Source organism: Danio rerio, chromosome 9 (assembly GCF_052040795.2).
Source record: "Danio rerio strain M-AB ecotype USA chromosome 9, GRCz13ab, whole genome shotgun sequence".
NCBI classification, from domain to species: domain Eukaryota; kingdom Metazoa; phylum Chordata; class Actinopteri; order Cypriniformes; family Danionidae; genus Danio; species Danio rerio.
Genome location: NC_141029.1, coordinates 25,212,408 through 25,232,939, shown reverse-complemented (window position 1 = coordinate 25,232,939; position 20,532 = coordinate 25,212,408). Strand labels below are relative to the sequence as shown.

Here is a 20,532-nt window from a genome sequence, read left to right as displayed (position 1 = left end):
TACCTGTGTGTGTGTGTGTGTGTGTGTGTGTGTGTGTGTGTGTGTGTGTGTGTGTGTGTGTGTGTGTGTGTGTGTGTGTGTGTGATTGTGTGATTGTGTGTGAGTGCGTGTGTTTGTGTAATACCGTCAGTGATTAGGGCTCTGCTGGTCAAAATCCTTCCCAGCATGAACTTGGCAACAGCAAGAATGACACACATGAGGCCACTGACGATAGAAACGCTGAACAGAAAGTCATCCTGCAGGAGAGACAGACAGAAGAAATGATGCACTGAAAATACCAACGTGGAGACATTCAGTAATATAAATAGATCTTTCGAGTGTGCATCTGTAAGGTGACAGAGATGAAGTGCGGCTCATTTTAGGCACGAGTGAAAAGTAGCCAATTTAATATTTATTAAGGAACCGAAAAAAGCCTGGCATGATTGAAGACTTTATTAGATTAGACTTAACTAGGTACCCTGAAAAGTCACAAAAATGGATTTATGCGGGCTTTAAATACATAGAAAAGCTTTCAAAGACTGTGAAACACGAACATGTTTATATCAAAATTAAGATATACATTATTTTAGAAATAAGATGGTTTAAATAAGTCATGAACTGAGAACCCAAAATTCCCTTGATTCTGTGGCATAAGTGCTCAAAGTAAAAAGCTAACACCTTGTAAGATTCAGAGCTCAAATTATGGTATACATTTTCTGATTAATTATTTAAATAAAGCTCTCAGTGTTGGGTAGCGGCTGAAAGGGCATTCGCTGCTTAAAACATATGCTGGATAAGTTGGCGGTTCATTCCGCTGTGGCAACCCCAGATTAATAAAGGAAATAAGCCAAAACAAAATGAGTGAATGAATTTAAATAAAAAAACTGATTTGTCTAAAAGATTTAACAGTTTAATCACATAGACTTTGCTTGTTTCATTACTTGGATGAATAAGCATTTAAGAGCAAAACTCTTAAATAAAGGATTCAATGACACATTTTTGTAGCTACATTATGTGACAATACAAGACTAAAGGCTGAAGCTGTTTCATGAGCATACATGTCAACTGCTCTATCTAGGTCAACGCAGATCTGAATGATGACTGTGATCTGACTTCTCAAAGGCGTTCCAGACACAGTCAAATCATTGTCAAAGAACACATGGTTTTTTTAATCAAAATTGTGATCTTTTGCAGCTCTAACTTACATAGTCATTGCAATTGCTAACAGACTTAATATAATTTAACAATAAAAGACATGACAAGAAGAAAAAACAAATACAAATGAACACTGACGATCTCTGAACCCTTTAAAGCATCAAGAATAATAGATTAAATGTAAGTGTTGTAAACAGTTGAAATGAAAAAAATGACATTCAACAGTCTTCAGGATCAGTTTCAGGTGAATCACAGATGAACTACAGACATTTTTGTCTCTCCTGCCTTCCTCCTTTCTCTCCAAACCAAGAGCGTCTGCTTTCCACCCACACAGTAGATCCAGAAGGCATTTCTCCAGCATTTCCAATAACGTAGAGCTTCATCTCTGAGTAACAGCTAAGATACGATGACTGTGTTTAAATTTACACTTTCATCAACTGACTAGTTAAGACTGGCAGTCTGGATGAACTGGACCACAATGTTTTCTGTGAGGAGTATGAGAATATGGACAGGCAAGGTTTAATGAATGTGAGAAAGGAGACTCAGGGCAACAAAATGAAAAAAGAAAAGAGCAGCACATTAAAGAAGGTGAAAACCCATTCCCGGTGTAGCAGGAGAGGCCTGACAGAGGAAATGGCTTTCAACCAGCACAAATCCATCACTAAAGCTCCAGCACTGATCTTTCATTAGCACTTATGAGGCAAAACAAGGCTTGAATTGCAAAATAAATTAAACAGATTGCATCTGGGATGACAGTTAATCTTACAACAGATCAGCTTGTCAGGGAAGACTTCACATTGTCTAGTGACTTCATATCATGTAATCAATTATATAAATATATAAAACACACACACACACACACACACAATTGAAAAGAGGAGTTTAAAAAAGCATGTAAAAAAATTTAGAAAACTGTGTATATGCTTACTGTACAGCTTAATAATAAGTCAGCATAGAAAACAAATGGCACTTATCATTATAATTATTATAATTATTATTTATATACAATTTTAAGTATTTATTCATATTTTAAATTAGATTCACTATATTGAATATGACTATAAACTTTAATAATTATGTTGTAGAATTTTTGTGCATGTGTTTAGCTTTAATTTAGTGCAAGTGATATTGATAGTTCAATTTAAACTTACTTTATTTCAGTTTTTGCTTTTATTGTAATGTTAATATTTCATTTAACTTCAGCTTTATTTTCATTCATCTCAATTTAATTTGTTTATAAAATGTTAATATAGTTTTAAATAACAATAGTTATTTATAGTGTATAAAAAATACCAGTGCTTGGTGTAAGTCGTTTATTCCACTCCAGGTTTTATTTAATAATTTGTCAGGATTTTAACCCTTTGCTCAAATTTTCAACAAAAAGAACGTTCGAGGTTACAGAAGTAACCCTTCGTTCCCCGAGGAGGGGAACGGAAGTGCTATACAGTGGATTTTGTCTTGGGAAAATCCACGTATGGAAAGATTCGGATCAGAAGCCGCTTGTCTGAAGAGTATTGAATGGGCCAATGAATTAAATAAATTGGCAGCGTAAGCTTGCGCAGGTGTGCTGCATTGCCAATTATCCCAGCATATAAGCACACCTGGAGCGAGCAAACGCCATCCTTTTAAGCTGAAGAGACTTTTTAAACAGCTAAGGGACAGTCATTATTGCAACGGAGTACAGCACTTCCGTTTTCCTCCTCGGGGAACGAAGGGTTACTTCTGTAACCTCGAACGATCTTGGGAAAATCCACGTATGGGAGAACTATGGAAAACGCCATAATGACTGCACCTTACCAACGCCCCCGATGAGGGGATAGTCAAGCAAGCGTGACGCACCCACATCATGGGAGGCGCGGTCCTCCAACGTGTCCCTGGCCCTAATTTATCCTACTTCAACAGAAGTCTTACGGATTTAGATATATATTTTTGGGAAGTCGTGAGCATCTAGGTAATTCTAGGAAAATACGACAGTACAATGGGAAGCGTGCAATCCCGATAGGGAAGATGCTGCGGAGGCCATCCGTTACCCAAGGGGGGATAGATGGCAGAATTTACATATGGACTAGCCCTAAAAAGGGGGAGTAAGCATAGCAAAAAGTGGTTAGCGGAGAGGGAAGACACGGGTCCACCCAGGGAGGGGACTTAACCGTGGCGGAATAAGCATATTGGATCGCCTAGTGGGGATCACGCATAGCAGGCACCTATACCCAAAACGCAGGCTGACCAGTGGGCAGACCTACAACGTAGTGGGCCAGCAAGTGACTCTTTCGCTGAGTCAGTGCTGGGGGCCACGGAGGAATTTGCAGGGCTCACCTGACGGGGAACTTTACTGACAGATAAAAGGCGCACGTATCTCCGTGTTAGGGAGAATAGCGCAGCAAGCGTGTCTCAACACCCTACCGAGTTGTTTCCTCAATCACCAAAGGGTTACCTAATACCCTTGAGGAAACCGGCACCACTCGCAGATTGTAAAACCTTGCAAATGTGTTGGGTGTCACCCAGCCCGCAGCCCTACAGATGTCTGTTAGAGAGGCGCCGCGTGCACGCGCCCAAGAGGATGCAACGCTCCGAGTGGAGTGTGCAAGCACTCCCGGGGGACACGGCTGACCTCGACTGGAATAAGCGAGTGAAATGGCATCCACAATCCAGTGGTATAATCTTTGTTTCGATACGGCACTTCCCTGCTGCCGACCGCCATAACAGACAAAGAACTGCTCAGATGATCTAAAATTCTGAGTACGGTCCACATAAATGCGCAGAGCGTGAACTGGACAAAGTGAAGAAAGGGCTGGGTCTGCCTCCTCCGGGGGCAACACTTGCAGGTTCACTACCTGATCTCTGAAGGGGGTGGTAGGAACCTTGGGCACGTAACCCGGGCGGGGTCTCAGGATGACGTGAGAGTAATCCGGCCTGAATTCCAGGCACGAGTCACTGACCGAAAATGCCTCCAGGTCCCTGACCCTCCAACGCGACCAGCAGAGCTGTCTTCAGGGACAGAAATCTTAGAGATACTGAATCGAGTGGCTCAAAGGGATCTGCTCGCAAACTCGTGAGAACGAGGGCGAGATCCCAAGAGGGCATAAGAGGGGGGCGAGATGGATTAATTTGCCTAGCACCCATAAGGAACCGGATGATAAGGTTATGCTTTCCCACGGTGCCGCCAGCTACCGCGTTATGATAAGTGGAGATGGCGGCCACGTAAACCTTGAGAGTGGAGGGCGACAGCCTGCTGTCCAACTTCTCTTGAAGGAAAGAGAGCAAAACACTGATCTGGCAGTTTCGGGGGTCTTCTCTGTGAGAGACTCACCATTCAGTGAATAGACTCCACTTCAGGGCGTAGGCCCGCCTCGTGGACGGGGCTCTAGCCTGAGTGATGGTATTAACCATCGCAGTCGGTAGGTTACCTAAGTCTTCCTTGCGTCTAAGGACCACACGTGGAGGTTCCAAAGATCGGGGCGAGGGTGCCAGATGATGCCCTGTCCCTGAGAGAGTAGGTCCTCTCTCAAAGGTATCCGCCAGGGGAGGGCTGTCGCGAGGAGTGAGAGCTCTGATATCCAGGTCTGGTTGGGCCAAAGGGGCGCAACTAGCAGAACCTGTTCATCGTTCTCCCTGACCTTGCACAGTAACTGCGCGAGCAGTCTCACTGGGGGAAACGCATACTTGCGCATGCCCCGAGGCCAGCTGTGGGCCAGTTCATCCGTGCCGAGAGAGCCCTCGGTCAGGGAAAAAAACAACTGGCAATGAGCGTTCTCGGGGGAAGCAAACAGATCGATCTGGGCCTCCCCGAATCGCGCCCATATCAGCTGAACAGACTCAGGGTGGAGTCTCCATTCTCCAGGGCGTAACTGCTGTCGTGAGAGCGCATCGGCTGCATGATTGAGCGTGCCTGGAACGTGAATGGCGCGCAGCGATTTCAGCCGCGGGTGACTCCAGAGGAGCAGACGGCGGGCGAGCTGAGACATGCGGCGAGAGCGCATACCCCCATGCGGTTGATATAGGCTGCCGCCGCCGCACTGTCCGTCCTGACCAGCACGTGATGCCGCTCCAGCAGCGGTAAAAAGCGGTGGAGAGCGAGGAACACTCCCAACAGCTCTAGGCGATTGATATGCCAATGCAACTGGGCACCCTTCCACAGGCCCGCAGCTGCATGCTCGCGACACACGGCCCCCAACCCGTGTTGGAAGCATCTGTTGAAACAACAACATGGCTGAACGCCTGTCCTAGAGGCACACCGGCCTGTAGGAACGAGGGGTTGTTCCAAGGGCTGAGGCCGCGGCAACACAGTGCAGTAACTGAGACCCGGTGTGTGCCCGCATGCCATGCGCGTCTCATATGGAGCAATCCGAGCGGTGTGACGGCGGCTGCGGATGCCATATGCCCCAGAAGCCTCTGAAAGAACTTCAGTGGGACCACTAGTTTGCTGTCGAGCTCTCTCAGACAGTTCAGCAACAGGCGAGCGCGTTCCTCGGAGAGGTGCGCTACCATGGTGATCGAGTCCAGCTCCATCCCGAGAAAAGAGATCCTCGGCACGGGGCGAGTTTGATCTTTTCTCGGTTGACCTAAAGCCCCAGTAGGCGGAGATGCCGAAGCACCTTGTCCCTGTGCATAATTAATTGCTCCCGCGAGTGGGCTAAAATCAGCCAGTCGTCGAGATAATTGAGTATGCGGATGGCCGAGAGCCGAAGGGGTGCTAAGGCACCCTCCGAGAGTTTGGTGAAGACCCGCGGAGACAGAGAGAGCCCGAAGGGGGGGACCTTGTACTGCCACGCTCGACCCTCGAACGCAAACCGCAGAAATTGGCGGTGGCGTGGAAGAATGGAGACATGGAAATAGATCCTTCTGGTCTATGGCTGCAAACCAATCCCGAGGACGAACGCATTGGAGAATGCGCCTCTGCGTGAGCATTCTGAACGGCAGCTTGTGCAGACAGCGGTTCAAAACGCGCAGATCTAGGATTGGTCGTGACCCACCTCTCTTTTTGGGTACGATGAATTATGGGCTGTAAAACCCACTCTCCATCTCGGCTGGAGTGCCTGCTTTCGAGGTGTACGCCGCGCTCCTCGGCGAGGAGCAGCGGAGGTGGATGACTCGGCGGGCGGAGCGGGCTTGCGGCCACGCCGATAGATGACATTGCCCATCGCATCCGACTGCTCTTTCACCGCCTTGAATTCCTGGGTGAATTCACAGACGGTGTCGCCGAACAGGCCAGCCTGGGATATAGGCGAGTCAAGAAAGCAAACTTTGTCAATATCGCACATATCGGCCAGGTTTAGCCAGAGGTGGCGTTCCTGAACCACAAGCGTGGACATCGTCCTCCCCAGCGCACACGCGGCGGACTTAGTAGTCCGAAGAGCATAGTCGGTCGTGGTGCGCAGCTCATGTAGTAAGCCTGGGTTAGACCCGCCCTTGTGCAGCTCGACCAGCGCCAGCGCTTGGTAGCACTGGTAGGTGGCCATCGCGTGCAAAGCAGAAGCAGCCTGGCCCGCGGCCTTATAAGCTCTGGCTCAGAGGGAGGCAGACAACCTACAGGCTTTGGACGGGAGGCGGGGCAAACTCCGCCACGTAGAGGCGCCACACGGACAAAGATTGACCGCGATAGCGCGCTCCACTGTCGGGATCGCCTCATACCCCCTGGCAGCTCCACCGTCAAGGGCGTCGAGGGCGGAGGGACACGCAGCACGAGCAGAGAAAGGTGCCCTCCAAGACTGCGTGAGCCTACTGTGCACGGCTAACATGTCCGCTTCAGAATCCGATTTGACGGCGCTCACCTGCCCGGAGGGGGTGAGCGGGTCAGGATCTTCGTCGGACAGTGACAGCCCACCCTCCGATGGCGCGGAGGACATCTGATCTCCGGTGTCAGCAAGCGTGAGAGCTACCATCTGTTTAGATTGATCACTCCCACTGCCCGAAGCTTGGATGGAGCGCTGTGAGGAGCGAGAAGTCCGCGAGCCCTTGGGCGGCGGATTATCTCCCACTGGAACCCTCAGATCTGCCTGAACGCCCGCTGCTTTTTTAGAACAGGAGGCAACTGGGGTGGCTCGCTCTCTTACAAAAGTTAGCCGCGATCGTACCTGTGCAACGGTCATGGCATCGCAATGACGACATGAACCGCCCGCGAGCATCGCATTAACATCCTGGACCCCCAAACATGCAATGCAGTGATCGTGTCCATCATCCGGAGCCAGGAAACCCCCGCATCCAGAAACGCACAGTCGGAGCGCCATCCTGAAAAGGACATGCTGCACGACTGTGTTGCTCTTTAAGGAAAGCTTAGCAACAATACGCACCACTCTGGAGGACTGGACCCAAAGAACCGCAGGCAAGGGAGAAACCCAGCTCGACCATCTGCCGCCGCAAAAACCCACTCTGGACCGGGAGACACTCGTTCGCTCTGAAGTGCTGAATTAGCAAGAGGAACCCTCATCGACTCACTCAGAAAGGATCTGAAGCGAAAAGGATGCCGTTTGCTCGCTCCAGGTGTGCTTATATGCTGGGATAATTGGCAATGCAGCACACCTGCACAAGCTTACACTGCCAATTTATTTCATTCATTGGCCCGTTCAATACTCTTCAGACAAGCGGCTTCTGATCCGAATCCTCCCATACGTGGATTTTCGCAAGATCAAATCCACTGTATAGCACTGAAGTTCCCCAACCGAAGGGGAACTAAAGGCGCCTGAGTTTGTTTTTAGATGAGAGTGGGCTTTTTGAGAGAGAAAGCTTTTTGAAAACCTTTTCAAATCCATTAAAATTATTTGTGGTGATTTTAATGCTGTTTTGTTTTTGTTTTTTTGTAGTTTTTTTTTTTGTTGTTGATTTTTTTTGTAGTTTTGGATGTAGTCATTTTTGGAGATTATTCATTCAATTCATTCAGTATGTAAAATGTCTCAATTCAGAGTTATCAACAGTGTTATACAGTGGGATAACCACAAATTTATTCACATATATGACTTTTTTAACACAGCTCTAGTTGACATCATGAACATTGGAAGTCCACATATGGCCACTTCTCATGGTAGAGAGCAAGAGCACAACCATCAACACACTTCACTAATAGGGAAGTCACTAAGTCACTAAGGTTTATTACAATTCTAGCTGACTGCAAGTTTTTTCTTTATTATTACTATTTGTTTTGTCCTGATGATAGAGATGGGCATTTTCAGTGTTTTTGTTATTTTCCTTTGCAGTCTTTCTTTTACTAGCTTTTACTGGAGAGCTCTGTTCGTTTTCTTTACCCCCATGGTGATGAATCACTGACTGAGTTTGGCCTCATATTTATAGCCCTGTAAAACAGGAGGTCATGGTTGAAAAATATCTGGTTCTTAGTCACCCAGGTGTACTAAAATAAGGTAATATGTAATATTGCTCATAAAACAATCATAGGGCTTCTAATAATTGTGGCAAACATTTTTTATTTTATTTAATAAAAAGACGCCTGGGGTTGGCGCAGTGGGTAGCGCTGTCGCCTCACAGAAGGTCGTTGGTTTGAGCCTCAACTAGGTCAGTTGACATTTCTGTGTGGAGTTTGCATGTTCTCCCCGTGTTCGCGTGAGTGTCCTCCGGGTGCTCCGATTTCACCCACAGTCCAAAGACATGCGCTAGAGGTGGACTGGGTAAGCTAAATTGTTTGTAGTGTATGTGTGAAAATGAGTGTTTATAGTTGTTTCCTAGTAATGGATTGCAGCTGGAAGGTCATCGCTGTGTAAAACATATGCTGGATAAGTTGGAGGTTCATTCAGCTGTGGCAACCCCTGATTAATCAATGAACTAAGCCAAAAAGAAAATGAATAAATGAATGAATGAATGAATGAATGTATGAATGAATGAATGAATGAATGAATGAATGGAAAAAAAACATATTTCAATCATTTGTTCTCAATGAGAAAAGAGATGCTTAATTTAATATATAAGCAAAACATCAAAGGGTTAAACAAAGGTTTTTTCACAGTCTTCATTTCACATATTTAAGAAGGGTGCTAATATTAGTGGAGGCCACTTTTTATGTTAAGTCAGGATACACATGGAGAGAAAGAATAAAAGAGAGAAATTAATACTATATCATTTTTAATGATGATATTTTTTTCCCCCTTTTTTTCTATTACTGACTATTGGCAGTCTAAAAGTACATGTCACCTCTTTAATCAAAGAAAATCTAAATGTAAATGAGTGTTTTCACTCAGTGTTTATTTTCTGTCTGAGACACAGCAGTTTCTGGGCTTTTCATCTTCTCAGACTATGAAATGCTAATGAGCATGAGGAAATCTGGAGTCAGGCATAGACGCCGGTGACAGAAATAATAATAGGTGTCTGGGATCTGTTATGGCAGCACAGCATGAGGGTCAAGACTGAGTTTACATCACTGTCCACTGCAGTTTACATGATTAATCTGTTATATATACAACATCATTCGGTCATTCATTTATTCTCCATAGGATTGGTCCCTTTATTTATCAGGGGTTGCCACAGCGGAATGAACCACCAACTTATCCAGCATATGTTTTACACAGGGGATGCCCTTCTAGCCACAACCCATTACAGGGAAACACTCATACACTCTCATTCACACACATACACTACAGACAATTTAGCTTATTCAATTCAACTATTCCGCATATATTTGGACACCTATACCGCATATCCAGAGCACCCCGAAAAACTCACGCAAACATGAAAAGAACATACAAACTCCACAAAGAAATGCCAACTGACCCAACCTGTGCTCAAACCAGCAACCTCCTTGCTAAGGGCGACAGTGCTAACCACTGAGTCACCGTGCCACCCATTAAATATCATATAAAAGACAATTTTTTTCACAGCCTATTTTACTTATATTTAGCAAGGTTTCAAAACTAGTGAAGGGCACTGTAGTAGTTTTTGATGCAGAGACAACCATAAGTTTACAGACTTGAATATTCATTAACATTTTGTTGGTAGAAGAACATAGAAATATAGTTCAGTAATGTCACAGAAGAGATGTATCAGCCCTCAGGGATTTATCAGTGGTGTAAAAGAGATGAAAATAGAGACAGATTAAATCACACCACTATTAATCACCACCTCCGAAATGATGATCCCACAGCTCTTTGGAAAGGTGCCAGTCTTTGATTAATTAAAGGATAAAGACTGCACACACTGCTGTTAGTTGCACATGACAGCTGGAGAAATCTACATCTGACCTGCAAGATCAAATTCAGCAGCGTGGAAAGTGTTTATCTTTTTAAGAGTCAGAAGAATTTTACAATATTAGGCTTTAAGTTAGCTGATGTGCATTTGATTACAGTTGTGTGTGCGTGCGTGTATGAATTCGATTTGCTGAGAATTGTAAACATTACACACTGTCCTCGAACTCACCACTTCAGGTAGAAGTTTGGTGGCCAGATCATGGATGGCTTTCCCCAAAATACACAGAGATGATAAGATGAAGATCACTCCCAGTATCACACATGCTCTGTGGGTGAAGAAAAGCAGAAAACGTGTAAACCTAATGCAGTTTGTTTATTTAATGTTTTGATTATCTGATGTGATGATCAAAAAATCTAAAAAAAAAAAAAGTAGTGCTGTATTTATACCACAGAAGCCGGTAGTGTTTGCTTTGCTCTGACTTTTTTGTGGTTAATTATTGTAAAATCCTGATTGCAACAGAGAAAATTCTGCAGATTGATGGCATTTCATGCCGTTCAGCCTTATAATCTTAAAATGTGAGCAAAAATGACCAGTTTTGTCATGACTTTAGACATTATGCAGGAGAATCATTCAAATACTAGCTCTAAAGTGATGTTTGTGAACTGACAACGGTTTCTGCTGTCCTGACGATCAGCTGCAGATGTGAATGAATGGCGGAAGAAAGCAGTTCCTCTTGCAAAAGAATTATTGAGAGTTTCTGTGTTTTATTTTCTTTTTTATACACATGTTTATGCCGTCAAACTGTTGTATAAACACAACTTGTAGCAGTGCGATATGGCTGTGAATCGACGATAGGGTGGGGGCACAAAGGCCTGTGGCCTCAAGCCAAGACACGCCTCCCAACAGATGTAGAGCCATATCGCACTGCTACTCGTGTGATATTGTGTATACACAAAATATATATAATCAAAGCTACTCAATACTGTATATTTGTGTCGCTGATATGGGATAAAGGTTGAAAAAAATGACAGTGCTTTGGTTTTTAAAATAATCCTACAAAAACCGACTGTATGTGAAAACTGCTTACAATACACCTTCAGATTCTCTGTGACAAGTGGTTACTGCTACAAGACTTGCAATTCCTCTCCAGTATTGCACTATAAATCTACCTTTCTGACACGTCGACCAGAGAAATGAGATTCACAAGCCCCCACAGACTGAGGATGAATCCAACAGCACAAGCCTTTATCATTGTAATACGTCTTAAATTGAGACAGCCAAGGTGAATGCCAGAAACAAGGCAGATCACTAAATCCAACTTGATCAGACTTAGGGCAAGAGCCTGCAGTTAAACAGGCAGAAAATTTATATTTGGCTAATACTTATCACTATTCCTCCACAATTGATTCATTACATTTAGATGATAAAAAAATGTAAAAGAAAATAAATCTGTTTATTTTGTATGTTTATTTTATTTTGTGTAAATTATATTTGTAAAACAGTCCAATCTTCTGAAAAAAAAAATTAAAATATTTTCAGAAAAGTTCCTTTTCCTATGAAAAAAGTATGATTTTAAAAGCATGTCCAGGCATGGCCACAAACTCCACCTCTAAAGCAATCCCTCAATGGGGGGATGAGCAAATCTTAGTAAAATATACAAATGAGACTATACAAATAAATACAAATTAGCCACTAAATCCAAAATTTTATTTTAAAAAAATTACATTGAGATTGTGTTGGTTTAAATAAACAAATAATGCATCATTTAATTACACATGCACCTATTGGCATACATTTTATAGCAATAACATTTTGAATACTGGATAATGTCAAGCTCAGAAATGACACATTAGAGATCTAAAAGTTTTTATCACTCCATAATACTTTGAATACCTAGAAAATATATTCACTTTATTCAATAAATTAAGCTTAAGCTGAGATTTATGGCTGAGTATAGAAGAAAAAAAACTCATTTTGAGAATGCAACCTTTAGAATATGCATTGTAATTGAACTCAGCAGATGCAAATTGATAATGCTTGACGAAAAAGTCAAAAGTGTATTTTAGATGTTTTCTTTACATTAGAATGAAAAAAAAACACATTTGTAAAAAATCTCAAAACTGACATGTGCATGAAAAAACAGTGTTGTTTTTGCCTGCAGTGTTTTGCCATACAAAATGTGAATTTAGTTGAAAGTGACGAGAATGTTTTGAGATGTTCTTCCACAGTCCCAAATGTACCAAGAGCTCAGACAGTGATGTCTTGAGTGATATTTTAATATGTTGACAATGTGTTGGTCACAAAGGTAGCATTGTTCATCATTTGAGTGATTCGCTACAGGTTTGTGTGGCAAGCAGTGGCCTATATAGCGGAGACAGCTTGTCTTTGTTTACTCACATGTATTCTCTATGGGCCGAGTGCACTGCTGCAGCGTTGCTGTAGCGCCACAGCACTATAATGGAGGAAAGCACATCTAACGTCGCATCAAACTGAAAAACAACAGTGACTCTTTAGTGCTTCACCATCATTAATGCATGTTCTACAGATGTTTATTACACTGTTAAATAGCATTCAGCCCAATGACATATAATTCCACAAAAAACATTTAATTAATTCCAGCATTAATGTAAGTCTGATCTCATAGACTGATAATGAAATAACATTTATTTTTCAAGACAAAAATATCCGTTTGTAATAAGACTGAAGATTATACTTACAGCAAATCCAAATGCTGAAGCACTGTGTCTCATGAAGGATACAGCTAGAAGAAGAAATAAAGAGAAAGACTGTAAGTCACAATTTTTGGGAATGTTTCTTTATTGAAAATACTATGGACATATTATATTATATTATATTATATTATATTATATTATATTATATTATATTATATTATATTATATTATATTATATTATATTATATGTAGTGCTGTCAAAATTAGTGCATTAATGCATGCGATTAATTTGAAATAATTAATGCGTAAAAAAAAAATTACGCAATTAATGCAGTTGCAAAGCACTCTTTGAATGCAAGTTTCCAAACAATTAATGTAGCATCAGCAGGCTCTCCAGTGTTTCATGCAATTTCAGGTGTTTCATTTTTAACTTTCGACTTCTGTTTTAATGTAATTTGATACCGCATGGCAAACGGAAAGAAAAACCTCTGCATTTCGTGACTCGGTGGTCCTTTAAGGTAATCAAAAATCACTGCTTACATGGTCGACTCTTAATGAGAGCATTATCTTAATCATATTAAAATCGGAGTATTGATGTCTTAAGTAAATGTACTCAGAAAGTGTCGAGCTGCCAAAGACAGCGCATTCCAATGCCTTTCAGCATGAGCCCTCCATGTTTCATTACGTTTGACGTGTTTCCTCCTTAAACACAACAAAAGCGTATGCTTTGCGTTGTTGTGTCAGAATCCTTGTGAAATACAGTCATACTTTAGAACGCTTAGTTTAAGCAAATTTGATGAACGCGATCATGCGTGTTGAATCTGAAGGGAGTCGCTCCAGCTGTGCTCTGAAATTGTGCGCATTGTGTGTGTGTGTCTGTCTGTCATTGTGTGTGTCTGTGTCAGGCCCGTGTAAGAGCACAGACCCTTACAGGGGCAGGTGCTCAACACAATCGCAGAGTGAAGAGTAAGTGCCTCCTGAGAGGGGCACCTCAGCCAATGAGGGCAGAGGGGCAGTGGCTCTGACCACTAGACCACCCCGCTGTGCACGGCCCTGGTCTGTGTGTGTGTGTGTGTGTGTGTGTGTCAAAAAGTTACAAATTGCCTTGAGATTGCGTTGCACTCTCAGCTCACATCATTCAAAAGAAAAGGGTCACATTGTCCTCCGATAATGTCAACAGACTGGACTGTCTAAGCAATTAGATAAATGTAAAGGAGGACTAAGAAAAATTGTCTCTACTTTATAATTAATGTTCTCAACTCACAGCAATGCAACTTTACAATGAGTACAATTGTTTGTATTCAATACATTATTATTATTATTATTGTTATTATTATTATTATTATTATTATTATTATTATTATTATTATTATTATTATTATTATTATTATTTTCCATTTTCCATATCTGTAATGCCTGTATTTTGGCATTTTTTTGCAGTCCACTTAGAATTTAACTTGGAAATCAATGGTTTCTTTATTGCCATCGATTGTTTTGAAATTCAAATGACATTAATATGCTTGTGTTTTAATTTCTGTAGTAAATATGGCTGTCAAGATCTTGATGGTTTTTGTAAGTATGTTGTTTACATGAAGAAATCTGTTTTACAAGTTAAACAAAAATTCTAATAAACAACTATATTTTGAATATAAATAGTTTTTGTCTTGCGTTTACATTTATTTTACATTTAAATAGCCAACATTACAAGTTTAAGTCTTTTAAATGTGATTAATCGCGATTAATTAAAAAAAAACTCTCTAATTATATTATATTATATTATATTATATTATATTATATTATATTATATTATATTATATTATATTATATTATATTATATTATATTATATTATATTATATTATTATGTTATATTACCACATGAGAGAGATTAAATGATGAGGTCATTTTCATTTTTGATTTAAACTATTGGTTTATTGACAGAGACTTTTAATTTTGGGCGAACTAACCCTTTAATAATTGCTATCGAGATGTGAAGAGACTTTCAACCAGCATAACAAAAACAGTCAACAAAGGTAAAAAAAATAAATAGCTTTTGGCAAGGCTTGTGAGAGGCTTGTTACCATAGTGAAACACCACTGAGAAGGCATGTTCACAAAACAACAGGTCATTTACAAAACAGCCCTCATTGTACAATGTCTGCCACTGTTAACAGGTAAAAGTATAGCTGTCAAAATCTCTTGTTACGTTTATTAGAATCAGACTGCAGAGTCGACCCACTCCTTAGTTTGCATCTATTAAAATGTGAATGGAAAAAGGCTGCCCGCTGTGTTGTTTTTTTTTTGACAAAGCTCTGTGACTGCAGAGATGTGAGACGTGAGCTTGCATTTGTGCGCCTCTATTTGCTGCCTCCTCTTGAGTGGAGATCTCTCACTGTTTCATTGATCTCTAACTTTAAAGACAGACTCGAGCAGCACGTGTCATAGCAACAGAGCGTTGCACTCTGCTCCATGTCTAACAATGCCCTTGAAACACAGTCCTGATCCAAACCTGTTGCTGAAAACGTGGAGAGTTTCAACTCTCTTCAGCTATGTGTTGAAAAATAGCATGCGATGTATCCAGTGGAGTGCTTTGGCACTAGTATTGTGGTCAGTACAAATGCTACAGAGTGATGAGACCTGGCCGAGGGTCAATTGTGGCCAAGATTGTGTTTTCTAACTTTTGATCAATACAGATTTCAAGACTGCAAGAAAAACAATATATCTCTAAAAATAGCTGCATTCATTTCTTCAGCAAAACACTAAAGAAGATTTTTAGCTGAAACTGAGATCCTTGGCAATTCAAATACTGCAAGTTAACAGCTACAGGCACTTTGGGAGTCAAGAACACACATATTTGTAAGCTATCATGATAATATTATATCCTTTAATTCACAGTCTCAGTGAAAAGCTCTGAGCTATTGTCAGTAGTCATAAATATTAGGGCTGTTGAATATTTCATTTCAGCATCGATATCGCAATGTGTGAATCCGTGTATGCTGGATTGAGTCTGGATTGTAGTTGATCAGACACAGTTCAGAACACATGAGATTTGTGGAGTCACTGCAGAGTTTAACCATAAAAGAGCAAAAGTTTTAATTTTGTGAAATGATATTCAAATCGCAATTTATGTTGCAGAAAAACAAAATAAACATATCTTCTTCGAAGCCCTAATCAAAAGAAAAGTCAACGTAAATGGCCTGATGCTGGGTAAATTAACAGTACATTTTCAGATTGGGTTAACTGTAATGTGAAGTGGGTGCAGACAAAGGGGTGTGGATCCAAAAGCAGGTTTATTTAGCAGAATGGTCAGGCAAGCAACAGTCAATACAGCAGCAAACAGACGTATACGGGCAATTCCAGAGTCGTGGTCATATAACAAGGAGATTGTCAAAAGGCAGGCAGCAGACAGGGTAAAACAAACAAAATAAAGCAAGGTTCAAAAACATGGAAGGCAAAACAAGGAAAACACATTGTAATGTTCACAAACAGTAAGACTCAGCAATGAGAGTCTCAAAGTTAGCCGTATATATGTGTGGTGTAATCAGTCCATGAGCATGTATCAGCTGTGGGAGTATAATCAATGGAGACTTGGAGCAGGTGTGTGTGTGTGTATGTTGCATAATCTTGTAGTCCATATGCACCTTATTCTCAGTGTATGAGCAGGTGCAGCCATTTGAATCTTTTAGACTTAAGACTTCCGGTCTCATTTATTTCCATTCACTTTTAGACGTTAAAAACAGCTTGTTATGCTGCTTGATGTTGCAAACTGATTTTTTCTTATTTTATTATATTGTCTATATAATCATGCAAACACTTGTTTGTGGAGCAAGTAGCTTGACTGTTTTCTGCCGTTTATTATTATTAGTAATTTCTCTCATAGGCGACTGAATTGGAAGTTCTAAAACAATTGCGAAAACGGGCGCACTTCCACATTGAAGAATAAGGTCAATACCAGCAGATTGGTCGTTCTCCAGCAATCTGCATGGGCTAGATCGCTAGTGAATGTGACATTAACTGTCTCTTTAAGAACTTTAAAAACCCCCCAGTCCATAAAAATCAAGCCAATTCACCTTGATTTCAATAGCACTTTATACTAGCTTGCAAACTGTGCTAAAGCATAAACATGCAAAGAAATAGTCAACTGCAAAGTTTAATCAGTTTGAAACAAGAACATCAAGTTCAGAACATTAAGCATTTTCAGAAAGCTGTTTTTCACGTTTAATTAGTTCTGTCAAGATTTAGTTCAGTTCATGCAAATGTCCATTTTTAGGGCACTTGTTGAAATACACATTCATTCATTCATTCATTTTCTTTTTGGCTTAGTCCCTTTATTAATCTGGGGTCACCACAGCGGAATGCCAACGTATCCAGCATATGTTTTACGCAACGGATGCCATTCCAGCTGCAACCCATCACTGGAAAACATCTAAGCACTCTCTATCCCACACATACAATACAGCCATTTCAGCTTACCCAATACACCTATAGCACATGTCTTTTGGACTTATGGGGGAAACCGGAGCACCCGGAGGAGTCCCACACCAACACGAGGAGAACATGCAAACTCCATACAGAAATGCCAGACGAGGCTCGAACCAGCGACCTTCTTGCTGTGAGGTGACCCTACCCACTGCACCACCCCTTGTTAAAATAGTCATTGGAAAATCCCTTATTACTTATTACAAGACTTCCAAACTCTTATGACTAAAATCCACACCTATATTGCAATCGATCTAAATGAAGTTACCATATCATACCCTCATCCAATAAAGGGTTACAGGATATGATTCAACTGTAGGTCTGTTCTAACAACACCAAAATACCCTTCATAACTTCAAAAAGTAGATTTTAAATAGATTTCTTTTCACACTAACAGTATGTTCATTAGATGCTGTCTAGACTAGACCAACAAAACAATGCACAGGCTTGCTTCTGCAGTCGGTATTATAGCCTTAAGTCTCTTCTATGCCTTTTTATAGAAATCAAATCAATTTAGTTCAGCTGTACATGAGACTAGTATAGAGAGGCAGTGTGCATCTGTTCCATAGAGCAAGCAGTGCAGAGCCCCAGAAGTGAAATAAAGATATATTTTCTTCTTTACAATAAAACAGTTTTTTATTGCTGTTGTTTTTATTACTAAAAATGAACTACAAACAAAGCATTTGGTTAAGGCTTTAATTGTTTGGTTACAACACAATATTCACTAGGATCTATCTTCATTTTGTTTATAAATGTTTCGTTTATAACATTACTTTATTCGATAGAAATGAGTTTCTTAACAGTACAATTTTACAGTGTGATTAAAATAATGCATCTAATCAAAAATAAATTTTTGTTCTTAAAATGTATGAAGGTCTGAAATCAAGAGAAATGTCAGAAATTAAATTTTTGAGTAAAATATCCCTTTATCAAATAATACACCAGATTTTATACCAAGTTGCAACCTTTCACTCTCTCTCATAAAACAAATACGGAAATAACTGAAATTGCAATTCATCAACTGGCCACTAGGAGCTGGCTCCAGAATTGATCAAATCCTGATAGACTGCCATTTCAAATGCCCAATTTTACAGCAGAAAAAAGGTGTTTAGAGCCTGGTACAAAAACGTTTTGGTGCGACTCAGTGTATTAAAGCTGTGTTTTAATTGATAATATAGTATACAACCAAGCACATGTTTCAGAACACAAACAAGTGATGTTAAATGTAAGTAAGTAAGTAATAAAATGTAAGTAAAATGCATCTCCAGTTCTGCCCATGCCCCACCTTTTTGCCCATTTTTGTTTACCAGGGAAAGATGGCAACTGTTGACCTGGCCTACTTGAAGCTTCATTTGCGCTTTTCAGAAAGCTACGGGTGACATCAGGAATACTACATCCACATGTTTAACAGTCTATGTTCGATACCTAAGAAAAACAATGGCTTAGAAGAAATACAGGGTTAAAAAATTACAGATTTTTTTTTTAAGTGCAACTAAATATCAAACCTTTTGATATTGTTAAAAATTATTATTATAAAACATGAAAACATAAATAACATTTTGTCAAAGTTTGTCATATTGATGTGTATGAATTAAGAAGTCACAAAGCGCCTTGAGACTATATTTAATGAGAGTAAAACAAATGTAAGATTAAAAATATGTTCAGATAGATGGTAGTTAAAGTGTGGAATCTGCGTTACTGTTCGAAATGTTAGATTTACTTGGATCTTCATCTTTGTACATTCTGATTGGCTGAATGCCAGGTTGGTTGTTACATTTGTAAGCGCTGACTGGTGAAAAGAAGTAAAGACAGGTCACGTTTCACAAGCCGTCTCCGGTGATTTATTTTATTTACTTTGAGAGTGAGTCACGCAAAATACTCGAACCCTATATTACACAAATAAACATCATACAAATTTATTTTGCACATTTATTTACACATTTATTTATTCCAGAGGAAACCCACACAAAGGCAGGGAGAACATGCAAACTCCACACAGAAACACCAACTGAGCAGAGAATCGAACCAGCGACCCAGATCTTGCTGTGAGGTGACAATACTACCTACTGTGCCACTGCCTCGCCTTATTTTGCATGTTACTGTTGTTAATAAAAATAATCAACCTCTAATTAAGAAATACCTACAAATGCAGTAAATGTATTGCTGGACTGCATGCAGGCCCAAAATAGAGGGGTCATAATGCTAGAATGCATAAATAATCGTATGCACAATAACTGTGCTGATGACATTTACAAACTAATATTAGCAACAAATTTCTAAATACATGTCTGTCTGGAAAAGATAGCATTCACATTTGTCCTGGCCTATATGCATATGAAATACTCCTCAAACTTGTGCATACAGACAGTAACGTGACGATCAAAGGATGCAGTGAGTGTAGCTGCGGCTGAAGAAAGATGCCGGAGGAAGTAGGTCAAAATAAGTGTGAATATCTCCATTCCTGTATTATATCCATATTAACATTAAGCTAAAATAAAATAATGGCAGCACAGAAGCTCAGTGGTTAGCACTGTTGCCTCAAAGCAAAAAGGTTGCTGGTTTGAGTTCCGGCTGGGTCAGTTGGCATTTCTGTGTGAAGTTTACATGTTCTCCCTGTGTCGTGTGGGTTTCCTCCAGGTGCTCCGGTTTCCGGTGAATTGGACAAACTAAATAAAATAAAATCCCGGGATGTGACTACATGATTTTGTTCAATAATCAAATATTGATGTGGTGCTCAAGTGTGACAATACTTTTAGTTGTTCAGTGGATCCTATAAAGTCTCTGCTGGAAACTGGAGGTGGGAAGTGTAGGTTGTCCCAGATTTGTGGCACATAGCAGTTTTGACTTCAGGATATTTCTGCAAAGTTAGTTCCATGTACAAACGCACAAAAGCAAATCTCCCTGTTGGGGGTTTGCTAACAAGACTCAAGACATCTATTAACAGGAGCAAAGCTGTAGAGGATGGGGCAGATGGCTGGCACATCTCTGATTCACACTTAGTCACTTTTTCACTTTCAGTCTCTCCCGGTCTCAGGTGTTCGGTCCAAAATCCCTTTCAAGGAAGCTCAGTTAATTCGATGGCCATATTTACAATGCCTTTAGGCAGCTATTTCAGGCATGCAAT

The 20,532-nt window shown here is 40.8% G+C and overlaps 1 protein-coding gene across 2 annotated transcripts in view; it reads right to left on the bottom strand.

Annotated features, from left to right (window-relative positions):
• Window positions 1-20,532, bottom strand: part of tmem163a (transmembrane protein 163a) — a 61,339-nt gene that overhangs the window by 3,460 nt on the left and 37,347 nt on the right. Inside the window, 4 exon segments of one of the 2 annotated variants that reach the window (NM_001128536.2) lie at window positions 125-236; window positions 10,489-10,585; window positions 12,658-12,749; window positions 12,978-13,021. In NM_001128536.2, the coding sequence (NP_001122008.2) occupies window positions 125-236; window positions 10,489-10,585; window positions 12,658-12,749; window positions 12,978-13,021 (345 nt within the window). 2 annotated transcript variants of the gene reach the window in all.